The sequence below is a fragment of the Kogia breviceps genome, chromosome 1 (assembly GCF_026419965.1).
Source record: "Kogia breviceps isolate mKogBre1 chromosome 1, mKogBre1 haplotype 1, whole genome shotgun sequence".
Classification (NCBI taxonomy): domain Eukaryota; kingdom Metazoa; phylum Chordata; class Mammalia; order Artiodactyla; family Physeteridae; genus Kogia; species Kogia breviceps.
The window spans coordinates 981,411-1,009,259 of NC_081310.1; the positions used below are offsets into that span (position 1 = coordinate 981,411).

At 61.5% G+C, this 27,849-nt stretch overlaps 1 protein-coding gene across 7 annotated transcripts in view; it reads right to left on the reverse strand.

Annotated features, from left to right (window-relative positions):
- The window catches only part of NAV1 (neuron navigator 1), a 209,578-nt gene that overhangs the window by 63,613 nt on the left and 118,116 nt on the right, over nucleotides 1-27,849 (reverse strand). For 6 of the 7 annotated variants that reach the window (XR_010839241.1, XM_059059033.2, XM_067027116.1 and 3 more), the window contains 2 exons: nucleotides 21,357-21,459; nucleotides 16,852-17,217 (listed from right to left, as the gene is read on the reverse strand). Coding sequence is in view for 6 of the 7 variants with exons in the window: in XM_059059033.2 (XP_058915016.1) it covers nucleotides 16,852-17,217; nucleotides 21,357-21,459 (469 nt within the window). In the remaining variant the exon portion in view is untranslated. Of the gene's footprint in view, nucleotides 1-553; nucleotides 703-16,851; nucleotides 17,218-21,356; nucleotides 21,460-27,849 lie in introns of those variants that run through there. The other variant, XM_059059073.2, reaches the window with a different exon arrangement.

A 27,849-nucleotide genomic window follows, 5' to 3' on the forward strand; every position in this document is an offset into this window, starting at 1 on the left:
TTCCCCAGTCAGCCGGCTCTCAGGCTCTCATCCCCTCCCGAGTAGGGTCCCGGGCTTCACTCCTCCCTGAGGGATCCAGTCGGCTACGGCGTCATAAATTCGGCCCGGCGCCCACTCAGGTCTCAGCCTACACCTCCACCACCTTCCTTCACCCCAGAAGACCCCCAGAGCTTCTGGGGCCGGGGGAAGCCGGCTAGGGGCGAAGCCCCCTCGCTTTCCACTCCCCAGGTCCCCACGGCCCCCCGGCCCCACCGCACTGCACGGAACCAGGGAAGTTCTGTCCAGCCGTGCTATTGTCCCAGGTCCATCCCGGTCCCCGGAGATCGCACGCGCCCTGTTCTCCTCCCCCTCCCGAGACCTCTCCGCACCCCGACCTCCAACCCCAAGGCCAACAGGCCAAACGCTCGGGAGCCAGAGGCTCAGGCGGCGCTGCCGTCCTCTAGGTCCGCGACGCTAAGGCGGTCAGGACCCTCCTGCGTGCGGACACCCCCCCCCCCCCCGCCCCGCAAGGCTGCGGCAGCGAAGGGCCGGTGCGCGGCGGCGGGGCGCTTACCTGCGGGAGAAATTCGTCCTTCCCGCCCCGGGCAGGGGCTGCTTCAGCATCGTCCCGGCGCAGCGGCCCTCGGCCGCCGGGAATCCCGCACCGAAGCGGCGCCAGCCCGGCAGACCAGCGCAGGTCTGAGCGCGGCCACGCGGACGGCCGGAGACCCGGGACCAGCCCTCGCCCCTCGCTCCCTCCTCCCCCCCCGCCCGCCCGACTCACCGCCCCCGCTGCACTTAAAGCGACAGAGCCCCACTTCCCGCCGCCGCCTCGGGTCCCGAGCCCCGAGAGCGAGCGGGCCCTTTAACGCCCGGAGCAGGTAGACAAAGAGCCGCCGCGGCACGGCAGTTCCGGGACCCGGGGGCCGGGAGGTGCGCGGCGGCCGGGGCCTCGGTCTCCGCCGGGCGGCTGCGGGTCACATCCCCCTCCTCCCCCCCCGACGCCGGCTGCGGGCCACCACCACCCCCCCGCCGCGGGTCGACCCGGGCTCTTCCAAGGGCTACGCGGGCAGACGCGTGTGGGCATCCCAGGTCTCTGGGCACAGGGGGCCCGCGTGCGCTGGTGGGCACGGGTCGGGGAAGCTGGACCCTCCCCGGAGGGCTTCCTCCCAGCTCCCTCCTGGCCCCTTTCCAGGCTTTTAAATCAGACCCAGAGCGAGCCCGGGATCAGTACGGCGCCTGCAACAAGGTCGGCGGGGGTGCCGAGGGGGTGAAGGGCAGACGGGGTGCAACAGCCAGAGGCTGCTCAGGAGCTGTCCTCTTACAGGGTGGGCGACCTCCTGAAAAGTGCTGACCGCTGACGGGGGGCGGGGCTAACCTTCCTCCAGCGGGGGGCGGGGGGGGGGACAGGGAGGCGTGCACCTTGGGGCTGATCGTGCGGAGAAAGAACAGGTCACACAGGTCACACCACGCAAGGGTCTGTGCCTGCATCTAGGAGGCACTTTCAGTTGACTGAACAGGAAGAAAAGGATCCCAAGATGTAAAGATTTTAGTGCAGAGTAAGAAAAAAAGTGGGATCAGTGGGAGGGCTCTCCCACAGAGCGCCTCTCCCCTCAGGGAATTCCTGGTAACTTAACACCCCCCGCCCCGTTGGGGAGGAAGGGGCTGCACTGGGGCTGCACTGCTGCCCCCACCTTCTTCCAGCCCATCCCTGCTCCTGGGAGGGGCTGAGTGTGTAAGGTCGCTCCCAACCCCAAAGTGACCCGGGCAAAGGGGAAAGACGGTGTCTCAGATATGGCCAGATTACATCCGCAATTTCTCAAAGCAACAGAAACAACGCCAGCGATGGTGTTTTTTTAAAGGCCCGAAGGCCTGAGCTTGAACCACAGAGCAGCAGTATCTCTGGGTTTGGGCGGCGTGTGTGACAGACCCACGCAGAGACCCAGGCCAGCGTGTTCCCCTGGGCCTCTCATCTCTGAACTTCGAACTTCGGGCGGCCCCGGTCGTTCAGGCAGAGGAGAGTCTCACTCCTCCAGAGCCCCTCCGCACTCCCCGCCTTCAGGGACGTGTGGACGGTGCTCTGAGTCCCGAGGACGGCCCTTCTCCCTAAAAGCCCTCCTGGCTCGGTCCTCTGAGTGCCCGGCGCCACTGACCTGGGGCTGCAGCTCTAAGGGGTGAACCGCCGCTCTGGAGGGTGGGAAACCTCTCAGAGGGAGCTCTGTCCCAGATCCCTGAACAGTCTGAGTTGGGGAGGGGTCTGTTTCTGAGGGTGCGTATACTGCGGCCAAGTTTTCCAAATACGCTTTGAGCCCAAGGGGGAGGAAAGAGCTGCAGTGATCCCAGCACCGAGCCATCAGGCGAACCCCTAGCATGGGGGTGGGGGGAGGGGAATCGATTTCCATCCCCTTTACTCTCTCTGAGTGGTTTGGGTGGTGAGATTCAGGAAAGGGGCACCAGAGTCCAGGCTGAGCAGCTCTGGGGGGAATCCGAGAAAGGCAGGCTCTGCAGCAGCATCTCCCACCTCACGGCCCCGGGCCAGGCCCCAGCCGGGCTCTTCTGTAACTTCCCTGCACCCCATCCTCACCACCAGCCTAAAGGGAGGGTGAGCGGGATGGATTCTCTGTGCTGGGGCCGCCCGGGTCGTCACGGGACGACGGGACGGGACGTGCACCGCGAGGGATTCTCTTTAGCCTCAGCCAGCATGGGATCCCGGGGAAAAGGACTTTGTCTCAGCCAGAGGGATGTCACCAGCAGGGGATGTTTTCCCTAGATCTAGCTGTGCCTTTTCCATCAGGTTTCCTCCTTTGTGGCTTTCTGGGCAGAGCCTGGAGGGAGGGAGGGAGGGAGGGAGGGAGGCCTGAAGGGGGTAAGGCACAGGGGCTTACTTGGAGGACTGGATTTTTGTGCAGGGAACTGAGCCATCCGCTCCCCCTCCCCCCTGCCCGCCACACACACACCACGACTGCTGAGCTGCGGGCCTCTTCCCCTGTGTCACACCCAGCCGCTACCCACCCTCCCTGCAGCCCTCCCCTCCTCGCATTTCACCCCCAACAGTGATAGGGGAACTGGCCCGAAAGAGAGCAAGTCAGCCAGCAGCTCAGCCCAGGGGAGGGGTCCCAGATTTCTGAGTCCCCTGCTAAGAGGATTTCTGGGCTGGAGGGTCTGTAAACCCCCTCCTCCTTGGAACTGGTTCCCGTCAGAACCCGAAAGAATCTGAGGTTTCCCTCCGTAAGTTCCTCTTTCCTCCTCAAGGGGGAAGGTGGGCTGCACGGAGACCCTACCTTCCTCCACCTTAGCACCCACTCTCCTGCTTGGTAGAGGCTTCCACAGGGTAAGGACAGGGTCCCTGGAGACTCTGCTCCTTCAATAAATAGCACGCAAATTGGCACCCTCTAGTCTCAGCCACCAGGTCAAGGCACGTTGGGTAACTGGACAGCAGTGCTGCGTGGGAGCTTCTGTGAAGACAGGAAACCGCAGCCTCTCGGGTCAGCAGCCCCGACCTCGGCCATCACGGGGGTGTGGCCACGTATGGGGGGCGGTGGGCCAGCTGTTTTGACCACAGTGAGGGACACACGGGGGTGACTGAGCTCTTCCTTCTGGGTCCCAGGCTGCAGAGTGGTAGCCTGTGGCAGGGTGAAGGGGGAGACACCTGCTGAGAGGGAGCTGAGAGTTAGGCTCTTTTCCAGAAAGAAAACCCAGCCAGAGAGGAAGACGGCCCGGCCACCTCAGAGAGCCTCCTCTGCGCCCCTCTTCACGGAGCCCTCGGGAGCCAAGACGATGTGTGTCCCCCGTGCCAGGCCCGGCAGAGTGGCTCTTTACCGGGGGGAAACTGAGGCACGGGGAGGCCAGGGAATGTCCAAAGCACAGGGCGGGGCCCAGACTAACACGCACGCATCTTTCAGCCTCATTCCCTCCCCTGGACCCCTCGCCACACACACCTTGGAGCTCAGTCCCCAGGGCTCTGGACCGATGTTCCGTTTCCAACAGAGACATCCAAGGTGACTGTGGGAGGACCTGGTCGTATCCCTAACAACAGTCTCAAGGCAGACGGGGCTGATTAGAGGCAAGAAAAGAAGAGAAAGACTTGCCGGGAAGTGCCATGTGGTCTGAGTTCCCGTTTCACCTGTCTGGGGCCTGACCGCACCCCTGATTCCCGGTGAGCCGGGGAAGTGAGACCCCTCAGAAGACTAGGTACCAGGGCAGGCTCTGTCTCTGGACCGAGGCCTCCTCCCCTCCTTCCCCTCAGTTACGAGGCCGTTCCCTCCTTTAGGTGGGAAAGCCTCTGCCCCTGCACGAGTCTCGGCCAGCAGACGAGCCCCCTCGGCCCACGGGAGAAGCTGGGCCCGGAGACCCCTGCGGGTCCTGGCCACGCGCACTGAGCTGGTAGCATCTGGGCAGACAGAACAAAGAGCACTTCAGCACACAGAGAGGGGTGATGAGAGGGAATCAGACCAGAACTGGGTGGGGGGGGTGAGTCAGCCGGTGTCCACACTGGCGGGGCCTCATGTCCATGGGGAATGACCTCACCGCATCTCTAATCCCAGCTTTTACAAACCTACCCCCGGCTCCCCCGGTAACCCCACTGAATTCTGGGGAATCATCTGTTGTGGCCTTGATAGAAGAAATCTATAAAAATCCTTCCCAGCCTCCGGGTCGCACGTTCACAGCATAGAATAGAATTTCATTCTCAAGCAACCTAGCGATCTAGGGTGAGGCAGGTGTTAGGCTGCTCTCCGCTTGCTTTAGGACATTCAAGCTCAGGAAGGTTGAGAGCGTGGCCTTAGGTTTTCTGGCCGCAGGCATGGGAGCCATGATGACGTGGGTCCCAGGCCCGGGGCTGTCGGATCCCCGGCGGACCTCCTGGCCTCTCGGGGGGGCCCGGGCCTTCAAGGGCTTCCTGTGCATGACCCTGGAGAGCTCTCTCCGCTCTGGCCCCGTCAGGGCTGTGCCTGAGCCCCACACAGACGCACTTCTCGTGGCTGGAGATCTGGAATGTCAGAGCCGAAACAGCCTCAGAGCTCCTCTGGCTGGGCGCCCAGGTGTTCACGGGGAGGGAAGGCGGACTGAGAAAGGGCAGCCCTTCTGCAGACCCGGGGCCGCCTGGCTCCGAGGGAGCGGTGGAGGGTGGGTGGGAGAGTGTGGGTTGGGCCTTGGAGGGCAGATGCATGCGTGGTGGGGTGTCCCAAAGCCCAGCCCCAGGTCCGGCTGAGATGTCCCCGGGGCAACAAACGAGCCAGCTGGAGGAGGGGGTCCCACTCCCAGCTGTGTACCTGCTTCCCAAATATTTACCCAACCTCTGAGGAGGCCTGCCTTCCCTGCCGCCCTGCAGCTGGGAGAGGCGGGCGTCCCGCCAGATCGCACACAGTGGGCAACTGTTTCGCATCCTCCCAAACCTCAGCGTCTCTGTGTGGTTCTGAGAGCGCAGGACAGATGAGGCGGTGGGAACGGAGACAGCAGGAGGCTGCCCGCCCTCCACAGGGCCTGCCGGGCCCTCAGCTGACCCTGGGCAGACGCGAGTGTGTGTGTGAGCGCGTGTGTGAGAGCCCCGAGGACAGCGCAGTGATTTCACGTTGGCCGAGGCGCCCGCTGACCCGTTCCTGAGCTGGAGCTCCAATCTCTGCCTTCCGCCCCACCCCGCCCCGCCCAGATGACCCCAGCAGCTTCCCTTCGCTGCCGCCTCACAGCAGCCAGGCAGGCCCTTTGCAGCATGCGTCAGACCTCATTGCTCCTCTGCCCGGAAGCTGCCTGTGGCTGCCCCTCCCCTGTACTCACTGGCCCCCGGCTACACCCTGACCTCACTTCTGATCACCGTCTGTCTTGTTTATTCTGCTTCAGCCACGTGGACCTCCCTGCATTTCCCTGAACATGCGCCCACTCTTGCCCCAGGGCCTTTGCACATGCTCTTCTGGGCATCAATTACTGCAGAGTTTTCCCTGACCACGCTCCCCACCCGCCACCCTGTCCCTCGCCCTGCTTCATCTTCCTTTATGGCGCACAGCTCCACCTGATCTACCACGTATTTACCTGTTGGCCTGTTTGCCTTCTCTCTTTTGTATGTGAGTTTATGAACGATGGCTTTTTCTCCTGCCGCACCCCCAAGTGTCTGTACAGCAGGTCTCCAGAAGAACGTACTGACCAGGTGAACAAGCGGCATGAGGTGGGCACTGGCTTTCCTTCCAGACGGTGAGGCTAAGTCACTCACCCGGGGTCACGGAGGCAACAGAGGCAAACTGAGGATAAATCCGGGGCAGCTGGACTCTGGAGCGCCCCGTCGATGGCACCGGCCTATCCCTCAAGAACAGGAAGCTAACCGCAGGGACTGGAGGAGCCGCGAGGGACGGGACGGCTGCTGCCACCCAGCCCGCAGGGGCGGCCGCTCAGAGGGGGGCGGCCACAGGCAGGTGGCAGCTGCGCCTCCTCTTCTAGTGCTGCTCCGCAGAAAGCTGCGTCCGGGGAGCCTCTGCTGCCGCAAGTGCCCGCGCCGGGCTCTGTCCGCGGAGACAGCGCTGCTCCTGACCCGCCCCCTGTCATCAGACCCACAGGGGCCGGGACAGAAGGCGGACAAGCAAGAGGAGGCCGAGAGACTGAGAGGGGTGGCCAGCGAGGAGAGAGAACAGGAAAGGGGCTGAGCGGTCAGGGGCAGCAGCTATGGCGAGAAGCGTCCCCGGGTCTGGCTGGAGACGCCCCACAAGGAGGAAGGAACAGGGCACGGGGCAGACCCCTCTTAACATTTAGTTACTTATTTGGCCGCGCCGGGCCTTAGTTGCCGCATGCTGACTCGGCTGCGGAATGCATGGGCGGTCTAGTTCCCCGACCAGGGATCAGACCCCTGCCTCCTGCACTGGGAGCGCAGAATCTTCCTCACTGGACCACCAGGGAAATCCCTGGACCCCCCTTGATACGAGCCGGCCAAGGCGGGCAGAGCAGGCGGGCTGGCGAGACAGTGGTCCCTCCAGCTCTCGGACGCTCTCGGGCCCGTCTGGCTGGCGCACGCCCTGCCCTCTGCCAGGGAAGCCGGTGTGCACACGGCCTCTTCGTATCCAGCCCCTCACACGTGTCTGGGTGGCTCTCACCTCGCCCCCCTTGGCTGCACGCCCCGCGCACGGGCTCTGCTCACCGCCTGCACCAGCCCCGGCGTCAGCGTGTCCATCCGTCCCTCCGTGACCCTGACCCGTGGGTTCGTGAGCGCCGGTCTGCCTCTACCACAGCTGCCTGCCGGCGGTCTCTGGTCTCTAGGGCCGGACCCGTTCTGCCTGTTCTCCCAACCCAGACCTCAACGCGTCCGCCTGCGCGAGCTCCATCACGGCCCCGACGTACGGGCAAGAGCAACTCGGTCCTGCGGCCTCTCCGGGGCGGCCCGCGCGCAGCTCAGCGGGTGGGCGCCCGGCCTGGCCCGCTGGCCTTTCTTCAGCCGCCGTGAACGCTCCTCTGCCGCCTGGCCAGAGACGTCTGAGAGCCCAGAGGCCAGAGCTGGCCGCTCGCGAGCATCCTGGGACAGCTCGGCCTTTGAGCCGCGGCCAACGGAGCCTGCATTCGCGAGGCGCGCGCTGCTGCTTCTGTCCTTGCCCTGCGCTCCCGCCTGTGGCTGCTCCGTGCTTTGCAAAGCATGACCCTGTCCTGGAAGACGGAGCCGTCACTTAGGGGCCTTCCGGGAGGGGGCCTCCAACAGCACGGCCTGCTGGGTGTTGAGCGGAGCTCCTTCTGCGGTGGCAGCGAGGCCTGTGACCCCTGTCCCCAAGCTTAGGGACACGCATACTTACTACGCACAAGTGGAGGCAGCACGGGCCGGGAGCGCGTGGGGAGGGCAGGTGCCGGAGACGCCTGGCTCCGCTCCCTGCTGCCACCTTTCAGTTATGAGCTCCCGGCCAGCCAGCGCAGCCGAGTTCCACTTTCCTCGCTTGTAAATTGGGGAAAAGGATACCTAACTCACAGAGTTGTTAAGATTAAATAAGACAGCGCCACAACGTAGGTGTTTTGTAAACCACATGTGCCGTGCAACTGTTAGAGAATTATAAAAGCACAGGTTACTAGAGCACCAATTACACACGCAGGTTCCGGGACGTCCCCGAGTCGGGGAGCAGCCCTACTGCAATGGGGGGAATTGGGGGAGGCTCCCGGCAGGGGTGGCGGGAGGAGCCGGGCACAGACAAGTGAGCGACTCGGTATCACCCCCCAACCCCCCAGCTGGGCAAGTCCCCCTTGCAGGCGGCCTTCAGACCTTCAGGGCGTTGGCTTTCTAGGCGCCGACCGAGAGAAGGGAGGGAGGTAACATTTGCTGAGCCCCTGCCGTATACCGAGCGCGTCGTTACAATGTGCTCCGTAACATCCTCACGATGACCCTATTCCCGTCGGACCAGCCCCACCAGAATGGACGCACGGCCTCCCCAAAGCCTCAGAGCTGGGACCTGAGCCCACTCCAAACCTGGGCTCTTCCTGTAATATCAGGCTGCGTGGAATTTCCAGCACTCCACGAGCCCGGCTGGCTCATCACAGAACACAAGGTGTGTGGGGAAAGGAGGAGGCCCACGATGAAGGAGAGGAGACAAGAGGACAGGCGGGCAGGCGGGCGGGACTGGTGGGGAAGTGCCAGACCCGTCTCAACGGCTTCCGGCTTCCGCAACCCTTATCCGTCTTGACTGTCAACCAGCCTGTGTATCATCAAACTTGGGGAAAACCCGGCAGCTCAACTGTAGGTTACTAGGACACACCAGAGGGGCCCCTCCTCGGCCCCACATCCGTTACCTTGGCAACCAGCACGCATCCAGCTGCCCCTCTGGAATACCTGGCTTTGCTCCAACCTTCCAGCGACCCTGCTGGGTTTGAACAGACCCTGGGACCCCGATTAACCCCGCACACTCTCAGCGATGCTTTCGCTGTTCTGTTTCAGGAATCAAGGGTGTTTCGACAGCCACTGGCTCTCTGAAGCCCCCCCTCGCTCCCAACAGGCCAGGAATCTGTCTCCACAGCCTCCTCCCTTCCTCTCTTCCCTCTTTATAATTGATGTCCCCTGTATCCCACCTATGTCCCCTCTGCAGTTACTGTTCCCGTAAACACAGACACAGCCGCTCTGCAGGCACCTGTGGCTCTCAGCCTGTGTGGAGAAGCAGAAAACACCAGGATGCAATGCCCCTGCGAGCCGCCCTCAGCCAATAACGGCTGGGAGTCGAAAGATAAATATCCAGGCTCCCCGGCCCTCTGGGTGGGCTTGTAATCCCCCAGAGCCCCCAAGCCCAGCTGACCTCAACAGCGACCCGCACAGAACGCATCCTGCACCGGCTTCCTTCTCCCCACCGACCCATTTCCCCGCCCCCATCAGTGCTTTCTGGAATCACCTCCCAAATAAACCACCTGCACGCACATCTTTGCCTCGAGGTCTGCTTCAGGGGACTCCACCCCAGGACACACTTCGGGTGCAACGCCCGTGTTTGAGAGAGGCACAGACAGCCCCGTTAGCCAGGTCACGGCGGGAAAGGAACCACGGTCACTTGCGCGGTCCCGTGTGCAATTAGTTCGGCTACACTGCACAGCCACGCGTGGACCCGTGGCCGGGGATCTCCACGCCACGCAGGGGCGCCCTGTGCCACACGACAGCGCTGCACGAACAGGCAGAAGTGGGTCAGGACGCCGCCATCCTGCTCGGTAAACCACGTAGCCCGTCACCCTGCCAGTGAGGCTCACAAACGTCACGTTCAAGCACGGAGGTTAACACCCCCTTTTCCGGACACCGTCTTATCTTTCAGAAGGCGCGTGTGACAGCTCAGGGCCGCCGGCTTGCTACCACGAGTCACCAAGTGGCTAACGTGTAACACTTACTATATACAAAGTAAGCGTGTTCACTAATTCGGCGCCTGCACCGGCCTTACAGACCAGGGCACCGCCACGCTCTGCTCCTTCTAGACCAGGGAGCCCAGGCAGAGGGAGGGCAGGCACCCACGGTGCCACGCAGAGCTCACGAGAAGAGCCAGGGCTCTGTCTGGCCGTGAGCCGCGCCCCGCAGCCCCGGCGCGCCACGCTGACGAGCCCGTGCTCAAAGGCCGCTTCGTTCAACTCTGCGCCACGGGACGGAAAGGACATCAAGACGCTGTAAACAAGCAAAACAAGCTCACGCCCCTCAACAGAGCCAAAGCCCAAACTCGGTGAACTCACCTGCCCAGTCGAAGGCATCTGATGTGGACACTCTAACAGCCCCTAATTAAGACAGAGGCCATCGGTTAAATGAACAGAACCGTCAGCGGAAACCGGAACAAACATTTCACACCGACAGCTCTTCATACTTCTTAGAGCACTCTTCCTCTTTTCCACTTGATCCCCCCAAGGCACAAATGACGACCCTCTTACAAACGAGCAAACTGAGACTCCGAGGGGTCGGGGGCTTTTGCTCAGCGTAACACAGCGAGCTAGAGCGGGGCTCAGGAGGGAGCCCCGGACGCTCCAAGACGCTCCTTCCCCTGCACCCAGAGAAGGCCGGCCGAGGCCACGTGCGTGAAGCTGCGGGCCACCGTTAGATGTTACCCCCAAAGAGGCGACGGCCACCGTCTGCATCGGCCACACCTCACTTCTGCCGCTGCCGTGGATACAACAGGCATCCTCCTCCCTTCTGGATGCGAAGCCCTTCAAGGGCAGGAACGGATTCCTTCCTGAACTTGAATGCCGGGTCCTCCCCAGGATGGCCCCCTACCCCTCCGCCCCAATCCTTGTGCTCCACGGGCAAAAGCCCGGCCTGGTCCGGCCGCCCACGGGGTGCCCGTGGGGTGGAATGCCTGGCGGGAGGCAGAGGCGACGGGGGCGGGCGAGGAAGACTCTCCACCCTGCCCACTCACACTCCGGAGCCCTCCTCTCTCTGTGCCAACCCTACAAACCCAGTGCCCCTTGCAGGAGGGTGCTGTCCCTGAAGGGGGTGGGGTTTGGCCACTTGGGAGCAGCCACCCGGAGCCCAGGGAGTGGCGTTCCTTCTCAGGAGGGGGCGGCCCAGGCCCAGGCCACTCCGCAAGGCAGGAGGGTTTCTTTAAGGCTGGGGCTCCTGCCTCTGGGAGCAAAAGGCCGGCCTGGGAGGAGACCGGGGCCTACAGTTTATTTTATTTGACATTTTTCAACATCAGGACACTTCAGCACCAAGGAGGAAACGAATCCCATCTGCTCCCGAGCTCCTGAGCACGGCTTCAGCGGACAGGCTGGGGAAGGAGGGGACGAGGAGGGCCGGGACGGGAGCGGCCGGCCGCCACGCGGAGCAGGACCACCCGGCGATGGGGGCCCGCCGCCCCCCGGCACACCCGCACGGCTCCGTCCGCAGCTCCGCGGCCCTCGGTCGAGGCTGCCGGACGGCGCTGCTGCCCGCGCTGCAGAGACCGCTCTCCACCAGGTGAAGGGCGCCGCCAGGAGGCTGTGACGGCAGCACTGCTGCTCACGCAGGGCTGGGGTTCCTGCCCACCCAGACCACCGTTTACACAGACGGAAGTGGAGACGGTGAGAGGCTCGTCCAAGTCAAAGGAGGGAGGGGCTGCAGGGCACACACAGCCCCGAACGCACGCCCGGGCCCACACGCACCTCTGTCGGTGCAGCACCCCCACCTCCCAGCCCGACTCTGGGGGCCAGGCGTGTGCAGATGGCTGTGGAGCTCATCTCCTGATTTAGATTACATTGAAGACCTTCCTAGTTTTAGAAAAACGAATTCCTTTTCTCTTTTCAGGGGGTAAAAGTGTCCTGAGCTGCCACCTAGGACAGCCAGCAGCCAAGCCGATACTGTCCGCGGGGTCAGGCTCCGGATGTCACCCCGCCGGGACCGGGCAGGTGGGGCCAGGTGCCGAATTTTAAGAGGCTCAGTGACGACCTGAGAGCTTCCGGAGGAGGGTAACGAGGACAGGTGGGATACGGAAAACTGGGTCATTTCGGGAAGCACTGAGATGAGCTGGGGACCCTTTTGTAGAGAAGAGACTAGCTGAACCATCATTAAGAACATGTTGAAAAGTTTGGATCAAGACTTCCGCTTAGTCTGTTTTTCTCAGATGACAACATTTGAATCAACAGGCAGAAGCGAAGCAGATTTCACGTGAATACTTAAACGCTTTCTTGTAATCTTATGCTATTTGGAGTGGAATAAGCCCCCCCTGGCACTGTGCCCACCCAAATCAAGGCTGAAAGATGCTGTCGGGGTTACTGTGAAGAAGATTTGTTATGGGAAGACAGACTAGCCCCCAAATCACTGAGAAGCGTCAGAAAAATACGGCTTCCTGAGGTAGAAGAGGTAGGCCGGGCGTGAGACTTGGAATTTGTATTTTTAAAAAACCCCCGCAGCGGGCTTCCCTGGGGGCGCAGTGGTTGAGAGTCCGCCTGCCGATGCAGGGGACGCGGGTTCGTGCCCCGGTCCGGGAGGATCCCACGTGCCGCGGAGCGGCTGGGCCCGTGAGCCGTGGCCGCTGAGCCTGCGCGTCTGGGGCCTGTGCTGCGCAACGGGAGAGGCCGCAACAGTGAGAGGCCCGCGTACCGCAAAAAACAAAAACACCCCAGCAGCGGGCTTCCCTGGTGGCGCAGTGGTTGAGAGTCCGCCTGCCGATTCAGGGGACGCGGGTTCGACCCGGGTCTGGGAAGATCCCACGTGCCGCGGAGCAACGAAGCCTGTGCGCCACAACTGCTGAGCCTGCGCTCTAGAGCCCGTGAGCCACAACTACTGAGCCCGTGAGCCACAACTACTGAAGCCCGCACGCCTAGAGCCCGTGCTCCGCAACAAGAGAAGCCACCGCAATGAGAAGCCCACACACCGCAACGAAGAGTAGCCCCCGCTCACTGCAACTGGAGAAAGCCTGCGCACAGCAACGAAGACCCAACGCAACCAAAAAATTAATTAATTAATTAAATTTAATTTTTTTAAAAACTGAAAAAAAAAAAAAAGCCTCAGCAGCTATAAAACTCTTGGAGAAGAGCATAGGGGAAAAGGTTCATGACATTGGATTTGGCGATCACTTCTTGGCTATGACACCTACAGTGTAGGCAACAAAAGAAACGAGATAAACTAGACTTGATGGAAATGAAAAGCTTTTGCGCATTAAAGGGCACCATCAACAGAATGAAAGGGCGATCCACAGAATGGGAGAAAATATGGGGGGCAAACCATGTGTCTGATAAGGGATTAATACTCGGAATATATAAAGAACTCCTACAACTTAACCACAACAACCGAACAACCTGATTAAAAAATGGACAAAGGACTAAAATAGGTATTTCTCCAAAGAAGACGTATGAATGGCTAGTAAACACGTGGAAAGATGTTCAACATCTCTAGTCATTAGGGAAATGCAGATTAAAACCACTTCACACCCATCACGATGGCTGTTATTAAAGAAACAAACATGGAAAATAACAAGTGTCAGCAAGAATGTGGGGAAAAGGCAGCCCTCACGCACCGCAGGTGGGGATGGCAAATGGCGCGGCCACTCTGGAAAACTGTATGTGGTTCCTCGAAAAGATTAAACATAGAGCTACATATGATCCAGCAATTCCACTGCTGAGAATACACCCAAAAGAAACGAAAGCAGATTCTCGAGGAGGTATTTGTACACTCGTGTTCGTAGCAAGCGACCCAAATGTCTATCGATGGGTAAGTGGATAGACAAACTGTGGTCTATATATACGAAGGGATAGTATTTGGCCCTAAAAGGGAAGGAAATTCCAACTGCCATCACATGCATGAATCTTGAGGACATGCTGCTGAGTGAAATAAGCCAGTCAGAACAAGGCAAATACCGTGTGCTTTCCAGTTCTGCGAGGGCCTTAGAATAGTCAAGCTTGTAGAGACAGAAAGAGGAAGGGTGGGGTGGGGGGCTGGAGAGGGGGCTGGGGGGTCAGTGTTTAACGGGTGCAGAGTTTCAGTTTGGGAAGATGAAAAAGTTCTGGAGATAAACGTCAGTCATGGTGACACATGTGAACCGCCACTGAACTCTTAAAAGCGTTTAAGATATTAACCACATCTAAAACCATATTTTACAAATTGTTTAAACATACAACTTCAAGTATATGATGGATTTAGCAGCTCCATTCCCTTCCTCATCCTGGTTTGCTGGGCTTCAGTTTGAAGAATCTGCCTTCCCTGAGCTCACCCAGATGGGTACCCCGGGAAACGGCCCGGCGTCTGGATGGAGCGGGGAGGGCTGATTCCGGACTGAACACGGGCTTGGGAAGAGCCCCAGGGGGGCCGACCCCCCAGCAGGGGATGGACGGAGGGCACGGAGAAAGCCTCGGGGCCGCCGCCATCCTCCACGTCTCACCTGGATGGCCTGGGACTGTGTCAGCCGGGGTCGGGGGGAAGGGGGCAGCGAAAGCCCAGCGGTGAGCCTCGCCTGTCCTGCTCGCCCAGTGCTGAGACTTCTGAGAGCCGGGAAGTGAATGGTCATGGGCAGTGGCCAACGGGGAAGGGAGGGGGTGACACCGGTAGGTGAGAAGGGAATAGCCCTGCCTGTCTTATGAGTAGGAAAAGAAATTTTCTTAGGAGCGGGATGTTTTCTAAGTTCCAAAACCTGGGTGGAAACCACGGGGCGGGGGGGAGAGGAAGGACCAGAAAGGGGCCGGGCAAGCGTGGCTCAGGTTTGCTGGGACCTAGGATGCCCTGCTTCTAGTGAAACACACAACACTTAACTTTGAAAAGGCATAAATGAGGAGTGATTGGTTATATTAAAATTACTGGGGATTACAAACGGATTCCTCTCAACGCTGACTGCTTAAGGGCATTGAAGGACGGGTGTGTTGACAGTGCCAGATGTTAATACCAGAGCCCCCTTCGAACGGGCTTGTTGAGAGCTGCTGCTAATTGCAGACGGACCGTAAAAACTCATGTGAAATTGTCTCGGCACCAGCACTGCAGTTCGCAGTGAGGTCCACTTGGTGGGTATCGCCACTCTGTTCTGTATTCCCTGCGAGCCCCACGCTTCCCCAGGGCTCACGGGCATATGAGCGCACAGGGAGGGAAGGCCCCATCCCTGCCCGTCTAGTGAACTCTGTTTTTGCACTGATTCAGCAGCACACACGCTGTCCAGAGGGAAGAGGGCAAAGAAAAGGTGCTAGAGGCTGGGTAAAGGGCGCCTTTCCCGGCTCCCCGGCCCAGCACTCCATACCTACACACCCCTGAATCTATGTCCCCAGGATCGGCCAGCTGCTGCTACATCTGTCCTTGCTGCTGATTCTGACGGGGCTCTGCTGCACTGCCCAGTCCCTGAGGGCAAGCCTGGGACCTTCAGAGGGCAGGAGTCCCTCCCCTCCTTTAGAGGGTGGCTTTAGCAATAATAGTAACAATGATAATAGCAATACAAATCAACGAACATGGATTGAGCATTTACAAAGAGCCAGGAATTATCCCAAGCACTTTACGTAATTAATGCATTTAACCCTTATCATCACCCTGAGATAAGTTCTGCTATTATCTGCACTGGGCAGAGAGACAAACCGAAGCCCAGAGAGCTTAAGTGACTTGCCCAAGTGCACAGCTGGTTAGGTGCCAGAGGTCCCACCACCTGCTTCAGACTGGGGTCTCTCCAAAGGCAGAGTCCTGGACGTGGGAGCTCTCTGCCCTGTCCAGCTGCGCGATGTCAGAGGGCAGGGACCCAACACTTCCTCAGAGGAGAAGAAGGGCTTCCTGGGGCAGGGGCTGTGCAGAGCAGCATCAGACGCCAGGCTCTCTCTCCTCCACCTAGCACAGGCTCTGCACCCACGAGGAGCTGGACGACTGTCTCCGGCCCCAGCCCCATGCTGGCGGATCTGAGCAAGAGGTGGGCCGGCCCCTGGGACTTACAAGAAGTACACAACCCCATTCATGAGTCAGTTGTTTTGCTCCAAAGCAGCCTGTCATCGGGACAGGCCCTGCCAGGTCCGGTCCTCCCAGTACATCCCTGGGGTGGGGAGCAGTGGACAGCCTGGACTCAGCTACCTTCCACTCCCTTCCAGTTCGAGCTGTTTACTGGGGAGAGGCGGTTCCGAGGGGGGCGGGGCGGGGCACTGCGGCTATCCGTGTGGTCCCTGCGAGGGTCCAGCAAACCAAGAAGGGCGAGTGGAGGTAGAGCCAGCCGGAGATGCCTGAGAGCTTCCAGAAGCTGTGCAGTGCTCTGGTCTCAGCTCTTGCGCCCTGAAGTCCCTAGCAACTCTTTCTTCCCGTCCTCTCCCCTCATGTCCCAGACCGCCCCCGCCCCACTCCGCCGAACCCACCCCTGTCTATGGGGCAGAAAAAGATGAGAAGAGAAAGACGGGAAAGAAGGGTCTGACGGAGGGTTCCGAGTCTGAAGTTGCAGCGCTGGCAGAGGTTTGCAAAGGAAGGAACCAGAGGAGGAGAAAGGGGGCCAGGGTGGGGTGGGGGCAGGGGTTGGGACCCTGCGTTGGAAGCAGAGTTAGTACTGTGCTCCGCTCTCCAGCGCTCCCAACACACGCCCTTGGCCTCTCTTCGCAGTATTCCCTCGAGGGAGAGGGGCCCTGTCACCCTGACTCTCAAACAGGGAGGTCAGGCTGTCCCACGTGCACGCATGCAGCACAAGGATCCTCCAGGGCCCGGACCACCAGCGGATCGCGGGCAGAGACCAGGCGGAGGGCGGGGCTGCCACAGAATGACAGCCGCAGGGGCCAATGAGGGGGCACACTTCGCTGACCAATCAGCTCCTCAGACGTCACCCCCCACACACACCGCCCAACCTCAGCAGCCTCGCGACCGCCCACACGAGGCCCCCCCACTGGCTCCTTGTCACAGCACAGCTTCCTTCCGCGGCGCGAAGTCCATCCACCCTTATGGGATCCACGCCCTGTGCTGTCCGTGGTCCCCTCGCCCTCCCTGGGGTCCATCCGCCCTTCTGGCATCCGCGCGCTGGACTGTCCTCCCCCCAGCTGCCCACGGGCCTCTCCTACCCGGTGGTGATGTCGTCGTCCTCCGTCATCGTCTTGCCCATGAGGTCGCTGTCGCTCATGTAGCCGGACTTGAGGTCCACGTCGTCCGAGTCCAGGGACTCGACCAGCTCCAGGCGCGAGATGTGGCCAAGCTTGCTGGGGGAGCGCATGGGCATGGTGTGCGCGTAGCGCACGCGCTCCCCGTGCGTGTACCAGGAGGGCGACCCCTCCGAGCGGCAGCTGCCGCCCACCGACGGCGCGTCCCCGGCCTGCAGCCGCGGGCTGGACTGGCCGTAGCGCCAGGAGAGGGGCGACGAGCGGTTGGACAGACTGGACACGCTGCGGGGGTTGGCGTCGTCGCTGTCGTAGCAGGTCATCTCCAGGGAGCTGGGCGGGCGGAAGGGCACTGGTTACTCTCCAGTCCAGCGCTCTGAGCCCCGTCCTCGGGCGGCTGTAATGCCTCCCTCCACTCTCCGGCCCTCCCGCCTCTGCCCCCCCGCCCGAGCTCCTGGGCCTCCGGGAGGCCTCTTAGGGTGTATGTTGCCCTCAGGTGTGTCAGCTCAGGTTATCAAAGGAAGAGGCCGCTGAGCGCCAGGGAAGGAATCCCATCCACGGTAAGGGCACAGGTTTTATAATATGACCTGGGTTTGAATCCTTTTCTACTATTTATTAGTCAGGGGGCCGGGGCAAGTCATCAACCTTGCCAAGCCTCCATCTCCTCATCGGTCAAATGGGGATAAAACTATAATAGCTACTTTATCATATATAGAATTGTAAAGACCTAACACAGTGCCTGGTGTCCAGAAGGTGTGCAATGAACAGGAAGGGGCCCCCGAGGCCTGGGGGAGTCACCCGAGAGTGGAAGGCCTCGATCATTCATTCTGTTCAGGGAGTCTAGCACCTCTTTTCTGTTAGTGAACTCAGGGCTAGTTGCTTCCCAAACCAGAGACAGCAAAGTCAGGAGTGGGCTATGGAGCATATGGGAAAACTTTTGGGAACCTGAGATGTGCAGCAGGTCCCCGAAAGACTAGCCCCAGCCAAGGCGTGGGCATCGGGAGAAGCTGCAGAACCTCACCAGGGGACAGAGCAGCCTTAGCTGGACAGAGGGGAGAACGTGGGAAAGTGGATGGAGCGGGTGAAGCCTCAGGCCCTGCTCGGCCAGGTCACGGAAGCAGGTCAGTGCTAGATGGCCTGAGCCCAGGGGGTCTGGAGCTGGGGAAGGAGACGCCTCTCTCCCTCAGGGACCAAGGTGGCTGCTTGGACAGGCAGAGACCCACAATCCGCCCCCCCCAGCCCCCGCCCAAGCCTAGTGGTGGTGCCAGCCCAAATCAACCACAGGTGGGGTTTCCGTGGCTTGGCCTAAGTAGAGCCAGACAGGTTTGAATAAATGAGATGGGATCTGTGGGCCAAGCAAGCTGGGCGGCAAAGGAGAGCTGAGTTACAGAGCTCAGGAATCTTTAATCTGCAAACACATCCATTTCTTCGTCACTCTAGGGGGTCAGATGGAGTGAGACACTGATTTTTCTACTCTTGTTTTTGTAAAGTTCCTTGAAAATAACAAAATCCTCCAAAATTGTCTCTGTCAATCCTGAGGAAACGGTTTTATTTTTGGATCAAAAGCTGGAGGGAGCTGTATGGGCCTTGACCCTGATGGCGGGCCCTGCGGAAGTGCTGTGGGCGAGCAGGGGACCGCGGCGGGCAGGGCAATCAGGGAGCAGGCCTCCCGGCGCGGCCCCCACCCCGCCTCTCCCCGGGGGACTTCCTGTCCGTCCTGCGTGTGGCACCCTGGGTGCTTTCCCTTTCCAGTGACTCGGGCCTCAGGGAGAACGGCAGTCCCCTGGGGCTGTGGTCCTGCGGGGCGGGGGTGGGGCGGGGGTGGGGCGGGGGCGGGGCGCCTCCCTCACCCCGGCGGGTTGCCCTCTGCGCGGCCTGGCGGGCGCTCGGCCCTCGTGACCGCCTGGGCGGGGGTGAGCCCGGGACGGACGAGGAGGCGAGCTCTCGAAGTGAGAGACTCAGTACCGGGCCTTGTGCAGCAAGTAGGGGCTGAGTGAAAACAGGCCGACCGGGACGGGCAGGCGAGGAGCGGGAGGAGGCCCTGGCGACGGACGACGGAGGGCTTCACGGAGCCCGTTCTGTAGCACAGCCAGCGTCGCGTGTGGCTGTGCCGAGCGCCAGGTCCCTCGGTTCTGTTCCCGGCTCGCGGCCTCGACCTCACTGCTCCCCTCTATCCCCAAACACACCTCCAGACACCTCTGAGTCGGTGGCGGAAGTTCTAGCTCAAACTCGGGTCCTTGATTCCCAGTCCTGGATTCCGCCCTTCAGCCTCGCTTCTCTCTGGGGAGGACGTTTTGGGGATGGAGGGCGGGACGGGCCTGGAGCGGGTTGAGGGCTGAGTTCCACTTCCTCTCCGGCCGCAGCCCTCTGACCCAGACTCTCTCCTCGCGGGGGATCAAGCCAGGGAAATAGAGGAAGTCGGACAGGAGGAAAGGTTTCTGGAAAGGAACTGAATCTAGAGGCAGCCTGTGAGCTCCAGGGTGAGAATCTCCTTGCTGGACACACTCCCTGGACTGTAAGCTCCTCCAGGACAGAGCCTGTGCTTGTCCTGCACTCAGCCGGCCGGGCTGTCAGCTCGCTGGACGCAGAAGCCGCCCTGATCAGCTCGTGAGACTCCGGCACATGACCCCTCTCCGGAGCCCCCCCCCCCGCCCCGCACCTTCTCTAACTCAGGGCATGTGTACACATCCTGTCCACTCCCAGGGCCGAGGGAAGGGCTGATTGATGGAAAGCACTTTAATAAGTAAAAGAGCCATAAAAATTCAGGGAATCGTTGTTTTGGCTATCCACGTGTGAACCAGGAGTAATATAAACCACAGCCTAAGACAGGAAGTGGCTCTGGGTCCACAGTAAACAGAAAAACCAGCTTCAGCGCTCTTGGTTCTTTTCCCATAAAGGGAGAGAGAAGCCAGAGGCCCTAGGCGCTGCCCACACACCAGTCAACTTGACGCAAAAGGCTTCTGGCCTCTCTCTTCCCGCTCTGTCCCCAAGCAGAAAGCAGCAAAGCCTGCCTGGGGTCAAGGTGCCTTAACTTGGGGGGCTGGGGGCTCAGAGGCAGGGGAACAGGAGGCCGGGGCTGCTGCGGCGGCCCTTTCCCTGTGGCTGAGTCATCTGGGGTGTGACCCTCTCAGGAACGGAGCTCTTGCTGCCTTCTTTGGCACGGGGCTGGCGGGTGATTTGGTGCCGTGCGCTGCTCCAACAACTTCCCTGGCTGGGGGAAGGAGGACGTTCAAGATTTCATCCACTGGGTCCTTAAAATGGCAAAGCCGAGCCAGACCCCTGTCCCACTGGGGTTCTGCTCGGGGCTGGGAGGGCTAGAGGCTGCACACAGATGTAAAGGGACCCGAGTCCCAGGGCCTCCCGGAGCCCCACCATCCACTGTTTTTCACAGCCCTCCCTGATCACATCCCTTTCATCACTAGTCGGGGTCCTGCTGGCCCAAGCAGAGGTAACCCCAGAGAGAAGAGGCTTTGCTTCATCATGTAAAATATTTTAGATGTCTGGGAGCAAAGGCTGCGCGTCCAGATGGGACGGGGCTGGGGAAAGAGTGTGGGAAGGAAGGAGAAGGGAGTCTCAGCAGGGGAACTGGAGCCAATGGGCGGGAGCCACTGAGCCAGACTTCAGCTCGACAAGGAAGGGGTGGCTGAGAGGTAATGAGTTCTCTGTCACCGGAGGTATGTGAAGTTGGTCTGCATATAACTTGGCCACACACTTGCGCTAAGAAAAGCCCTTTTCGCACTGCCCCTAGATCCCAACTTTGCTCTCCTTTTCCACCCCAAGGAGATGGGGAGGAACTGGCTTCCAGGCCCCTTCTCCACCTTCCTGCTCCACAGCCCCCAGGATTTCTCAATCCTGGCTGTTTGCTCTCTACCCCCCGGCGTGTAGCCCGGCCCTCTGTCCCCCTTGGAGCTGACAGCATGAGCTCATCCAGGCAGCCCGAGGAGCCAGGGCGGGAAATTCTGAGTCATGGCAGGGCCCGAGGCCAGGACACCGGGCAGGGAGATGCTGCGGGAGGGGTGCTGGTGGGGGCTGTGAGGCTCACGGGGGGCAGGTGGAGGGGGTCTGCGTGGTATGGAACCTGCGCCACCGGCTGAAGGGCGAGGAGGATGCTGGGTGTCGAGAGGGGCACGTGGAAGCTTCAGAACAGGAAGAGAGGGCAGTTGATACCCCTGTGACCACGAGGAGACGGGCACCCAGCAGGGACATGGACGTGGGACATCGCAGGCTGAGCCTCGGCGTGGCTCCTGCTTCCCACGCCCCTTCCAGCGATGCTCCAGCTTTTAATGAAACGAAACCTAAGTCTCCAGCAGGAGCAGACACCGGGCAAGGCCACGCTCCTCCCACGGACACGAGGACGTGGCCCCGGGGGCTGAGCGCACGCCGCTCGGACGCCCACCGACCTCGCACGCTCGGGCCAAGGTCGCAGGCCCTGCCTCCCAACGATGGGAGGAGCGGGGGCAGCTGGCTCTCACCTGTGTGTCACCTGGGACCCTCGCAGGCTGGACATGGTCTCCTCCAGGTTCTGTCGTAGATCCAGGACATTCTGTACCGTCCTCTTTCTCTGGGACTCCGGATCTAGAGTGGGGGGGCGGAGAAGCTGGATGAGTGGAGAGGGCTCACCGCTGGGCCGGGAGGTGGCAGACGACCCTATCCCCACGGGACCGGTCCCGGGGGCACGAGGGTCTGCCTCTCGGGCCTTCCTAAGGGCCCTGGACATGCCCTGGAGTCCTGACGTCCCGTCCCTGGACGGGGGCTGGGGGCACCCGCCTTCAGTGTCCTCCCAGAGCCCCGCGAGGCCACCCCAGCCTGGCGTCACGTTGGGGGGCCCCGCTTCTCCCAGCACAGGCCCCGGCCCAGGACCCCCCCCCCACGGTCAGGGTCAGCCGGAAGGTCTGCCCGAAACCCCGTCTCTGGAGATGAGTTGGTAAATATTTAACAACTGGCCCTCGGAGGTGGGGATGCCCAAATGGGTAGTGCTGGCCAGTTTCCGGGGTCCAAGTACCCCGCTGTGAGGCTGCCAACGTGATGTCGCTGACCCCAGAGTCAGGGGGAGGGGCTGAGGGTTGGCTCCGGGAGCTGGTGTGAGCCAGCCCCAGGCTGGGAGCGTCTGCCGCTGGGGTCCAGGGGAGAGTCTGTCCAGAGCCCCCGAAACGCCGGCGGGCAGGGGGCGGTGAGCAGCCATGTTCCGGAGCACGGGCTGAGCACAGGGCATCCAGACCCCCAGCCGGCGGTGTGAACCCAGGAGAGGGTGAGTGGGTGCAGACCCTGCACGATCTGGGTCATGGAACCCAGCCTGGGTTTCCAGGCAGGACTTCGGCCTGGACAGAGGAGACTCCACCACAGCAGACAGAAATGTGCTCCATCGCCTTCCCAGGGCGGAAACATCCGAGAGTCTGAGGGTACCGAGCATGAAGGGATTCAGGGGCCTTCCCCTTTCCTCCACCAATGCATCCAGGGAGCCTCGATGAAGCAGACGCCACAGTCCGTCCCGCTGCACGGCTTATCCGGGACCAGGGACCCGAGTCACTGAACGCAGGCCGACCCCCCCACTGCGCCCCTCAAAGGCACGACCCGTGGGAGAGTCACAGACCCACGGAGGTGACAGCAAAGCAGCGGGGAAAACCCCCGAGCTCTGACCCCGCAGGCCAGCGGGCCCCCCGCACCCAGACCCGGCAGGACCGTGCAGCTCCATGAGCTGCCGAAGGGGACGTTTCTGAGTCCCTTCGGGAGGCGCTTTTCCCCAAGATTAGGGCCGGCAGGCGGCTGCCCTGCCCGTCTGGTCAGCGAGGTGAGGGCCGCAGTGAGCCTTCCTAGAGCCTCGGAGGCACCTTTCCAGAGAGCCGGCTCCACGCGAGCCCAGCCGCCTCCCTCCCCTGGGGGCCTGGGGGCAGCCGGCAGGGAGGAGGGCAGGTCTCCGCGCGGCCCTGCTGTGGGCGCCGGGGCCTGCTCATCCTGGAAAGGGTCATGTGTGAGCTGCTCCGCGGCTGTGATGATGGCTTGGTGCGGAGAACAGACAGGGAGCCTGTCTGTGTACGAGTATTTTTAAAGCTTGCTCCTCAAAGGCCTACGTGGGGACCGAGATGGGGGCTTCTGGGCCAGGGCGATGCTTTCCATGGGTTTGGCAGAGGTGAGGGAAGAGGTGCACGCGACTCCGAGGGGGGAGCGTCCCCGAGAGGAGGGGACCAAGGGTGAATGAGTCGGAGACCGTGTGTGCCCGCCCCGGGCAGGCGTCAGCAAGGTGGGGCCTCACAGCACGTGGGGGAGCTTTGTGCCGCTGGCCCCTTTCACGGAGGGGAGACCGAGCCTCAGAGACAGGGTCCCACGCCCCACACGGAGCACAGGGCACAGCCAAGTCCAGGAAGAAGCTCACACCTCTCTGCACAGATCACAGGGCATCTCGGCAGCGCCGGCACCAAAGCCAGCGGTGGCACAGAGTCGGTGCACAGATCACAGGGCATCTCGGCAGCGCCGGCACCAAAGCCAGCGGTGGCACAGAGTCGGTGCTCGGTGACCGTCTCTAGAGTGGACGGATGAGACCACGATAAAAACACACAAAAAAAGAATGGGTGGATACGTGTCCCATTAGGAAGACGTCTTTTTTTTTTTTTTTTTTTTAAGGGAAAAATGTTTAACTCACAGAGCAGCCTTCTCATTCCGTGCCGGCAGAGTGGGGCAGGACTACCCCAAAGTCTCCTAGACTTGCCCCAAATCAGAGCCACAGGAGTCCTTGTAAGTGACTCAGTCCAACACGGTCACAGGAGGGACGGGAGGCTGAGGTCAGGGACCGGGACGGGGGGGGGGGGACGATTGGCTGGAGGTGCAGAAACGTTACCAATGAAGAACACATGGCATCAGGCTGCAGCCCCAGGTGTAGGTGGGCATACGGGGGGGGGGGGGAGGCGGGGACAGAGCTGGGGACAGAGCTGGGGACAGAGCTAGGGGGCCTGGCTCTGCTCTCCGCCCCGCGGCCTGGATGGTCTGCAGAGGTGCCAGCCCACAGCCCCCTCCGAGCCCCAGCAGCGTCCCCTGGTGGCCATCTCGGGCATGCCACCCTGCTCGTCAAAGGCTCAGCTCAGGTGCAGCCGGTGGGGGGGGTCTGGCTGTGTCCACATTCTCAGGTGACAGGCTCACCTCTGGGGGTGCAGCGGGAGTCCCAGGACGAGAGGACCGAGCTGCACGTAAGGGAAGGCCTCTGTGGCTCAAGGAGCTGCAGACCCTGAGCCTGGGCCAGGCGTTGGGGGGGGGGGGGAGGGCAATTTGACATTCACAGCCCTGACCCCAGAAACAAGTCTTTAAATTTTTAGCTTTAAAATATGAATGAGGTGCGTTTGCAAAGGCATTCACCCCCCCACCCTACCCACCTCTGACCCCCAACCCATAACAAGCTTCACCCCTTTCCCACCATCTCCGCAGGGATCAGAGATGGGGCGGGGAGGTAATCTGGGGCACACGTCACTTTGTGACACTGTTTTGTTGGCTGAGTCGAGATGCCTCCATGCGTCCGTCAAATGTCAGGTCTGGCTATGGCGGAAGAGGCTGGAGGAAATAGAGCGGCGGTGTGGCTCCTCTCCGCCCCCGTGTGGGCAGGGACGCCCTCAGGACGCTCCCAGTCTACACGGTACCTTCGTTCAAATGAGGAAAAGGGCCTCCCCTGTGTGAGTCAGCTCCTGCCAGGGTCCTCGCCGCGGCCACAGAGCACACCTCTCCCCTGGGCCGGAGGCCCCGATCGGGACACGCCTCACAGCCGTCCTCTGGGGGCCTGGCTTCTCAGCTCCTGCAGGACAGTGTCCGGCAGCAAGAGGAGGGTGTGTGCGTGGCGCATGCCTGAGCGTGCGCGCGTGCGTGTGCGTGTGCGCGCGTGTGCGTGAGAAGCTGGGCTGGGGGGAGGCAGGGTAGGGACCGCAGCAGTCACGGGGTGACAGGGAGGTGGGGCGGGGAGCACGAAGTGTCCTGACGGCTGCTCCGAGCCTCCCCTGCAAATGGAGCAGCCTGGAGGATGTGTGAGCTCCCTGAGCTCAGAAGACACGAGAGGCCCCCGACCCAGCCGTCACCACGGTAACGCCCGGTGGTCGCCACAAACAGCATGCGCCCAGCACGCACACGCGGGGGCGGCGTTTCCTACAGGAGAGCAGAGAGAGCCTGCTGTCTCCGCCAGGAGTCCCCGGTGAGGACCGGCCACCAAGGAAAGCTGACATCGGGTGGGCACGTGCACGCACACACGCTCGTGCAAGAGCACACGACACCGCTCACCGAGTGGGCACCGTGGTGGGCTCAAGACTAGGCACTTCCACGCCCGTGTGACCCCAAAGCCCTGCTCTTTCCACGACGACACAGGGCCTCAAACACGCACACACGCCTCCAGACACCCCCCCCCAGGGTCCAGCTGGCAGTCCACGGGAACCCTCACATCAGAATCACGCACACTCCGCCCTGCCATCCCGAAGACGTGTGCACGGAGGGAGCTGCGTGGACGTGTCCCCTGCCGCAGGTGTGGAAGGAAAAGACCAGGGCACGGGGGTCACTGGAGCTGGAGACGGGGCGGCACCAGGGAAGGATGGTGGCAAACAGGGTCCCTCCTACTCTGGAGTCAGAACCAGGGAAACAGGCTTCTGGAGGGCAAGACCCTGAACGGCCAAGACCCGGAGGGGGCAGTGCCGTCGGGTCGTGCGGTGGTGGGAACGCAGAGCTTGAGGCGGCAAGGCCAAGGGCGGGTGCCGGCCGCGCCCTCCCAGCATGCCTGGCCTGGAGCGAGGCGTCTCAGCACTCCTCTGAGTTGTCCGCTCGGCGTACCCGTCCGGTGGGGCTGTCGCGAGAATGAAAGAGCTGACTCAGGCGCCTCGGGCCCAGGGGGTTCTCTGCACGAGGCAGCTCTCCTTTGCCCGAAGGTACAGCGGGGGCGGGGCGGGCGGTGGGCGCACCCAGACACCTGCAGGTGCAGCTCAGAGGTACCCCACCTTCTCCGCTGGGACTCGCTCGCACGTGGAGGGGTCACCAGGCCCGCCTCCCCCTGCCCTGCGGCGCCAGCGAAGATCTGCAGCCCCGGTCCCTGCGAACCCATCTCAGTCGTGGGAAGTGCTGGGCCTCAGGGCCCTTCCTCGGCCTGTAATCTGAAACCTGACGCAATGGGCGCGAGGATAAGGACCCCAAGAGATGTAGGGGCCTGCGGGAAGGAGGAGGGACTCCGCAGTCAAATTTCCCCAAGTTCTGTACGGCTTTCATCACTGGCTGACAGTCAGGTGAACCGCTGCAACTGCCCGGTGAGCTCTTAATTCCTTGCACTGCGTTTCGGAGCCCATGTTCAGTTTAGCCCGGGGCAGGGCCTCCAGAGGACTGCGTCTGTGTCCAGCCTCGAGACTGGCTCCTGCTCTGAGGGGCTGCACCCGGTGGGAACCAACAGGAGGAATGGAAGTGGCTCAAGAGGAAGATTCTCAAGTCCCGGCATTTCAGAACTCGAAAGAAGCATCTCGTGAATGGGAGAAAAAGCACATCGCTCCAGCCCAGAGAAGAAAGGCTTGGGGGCGTCACCAGGCGGGGGGTGGCAGGCCCAGTGGGCTCCTGCACCGGAGGCCTTGGACTGGCCGCTCTGCGTTGTCCTGGGGTCGATTGGCACGGAGGTGTGTCACCAGCAGGGGTGACTGCTGCATAAACTAACTGAGACAGTACAGAATAGATCCACCTAGAAATCCAGGCTAAAGGACCCGGGACAGGCAGGACTGAGCATCACACACACACAGACACACAGACACACAGACACACACAGACACACACACACAGACACAGACACACACACACAGACACACACACACACACACACACACACACACACACACACACAGACACACAGACACACACACACACACACACCCCTCTCTCAACAACTCCCAAAACGAAAAAAAAAATCTCTCCTGACCCTATCAGATCCCAAGAGTAGCGTCCGAGTCTTCTCTAAATTCTAAAACTCATCACAGTTTGGGCTCCTAGTACACGCAGGTGAAATACCATTATAATAAGAGCCAGTGACCGACACAAACTTCTCTCTGACAAAGTGATCTCCGGCTCTAGCCAGGGGTCCCCTTCCCGAGCAACATTTAGCAGGAGGTCCTCGGCAGCCTGTGCCACCACCCGACAACCAGTGTCTGTGGATACGATCATTCCGTGTGGACGCGGAGCCCCGCGCCTCTGGGAGTCTGACTCCTTTCTATCCCTCTCCTCTGCTCAAGGACATGACCTTCAAGGCCCAGCCCCGGTCCCCACACATGCCAGGTCTCCGCTCACGGCTCACAGGTCATACCAGGCGGGTTCTGCGGACCCTGAAAGCCAGTGACCCTGCCCTAGACGGACTGCCAGGGGCCTTGGCCTGTGAAGACCCAGTCCTGCGTGAGGCTGGCACGGGGCTGAAACCGCAGGGGAGGACCCTGCACACACACGTCCCTGCCCTCTGGCAGCGCCCAGCGAGCCTCCTTCACCTCCAGCTGCTCCCCCACTCCTCTCCTCACCACCTTTTTGAGCCCAGAGGCCCCAGAAGGAGCCCGGAGTGGCCCTCCATGCAAGAGGCTCCCACCTTCACCACCGTGCGCGGGCGGGGACAGTTTAGTCTTTTACTAGTTCCCCCCCACCCCCGCGCCCTCCCCCCCGACACGTAAGTCACAATACTGTCGGAGGCGGCTGTCACGGAGCCCTGCAGCGCAACAAACCCCGTGCTTCCTGCTGTCGACGGCTCCCGGGTCTCCACCCGTGCTCCGGAGAAGCCTGAACCCTCTTGACCAACGAGTGCCCGCCCGGAGCCCAGCAGTCAGTGGCCCCAGAGCACCCAGACAGGGCCAGGACGACAAAGGTACCGGCCATATGCTCACGTGAGGCGAGGAAAGGAAACCAGGAGGGGCCCGAGAGGGCGCACGAAGGGTCTCCCCTGGCCCAGAATCACCAGGCAGGGGTCTCTGCAGATCCCCGAAGGTTCTGGTTTTG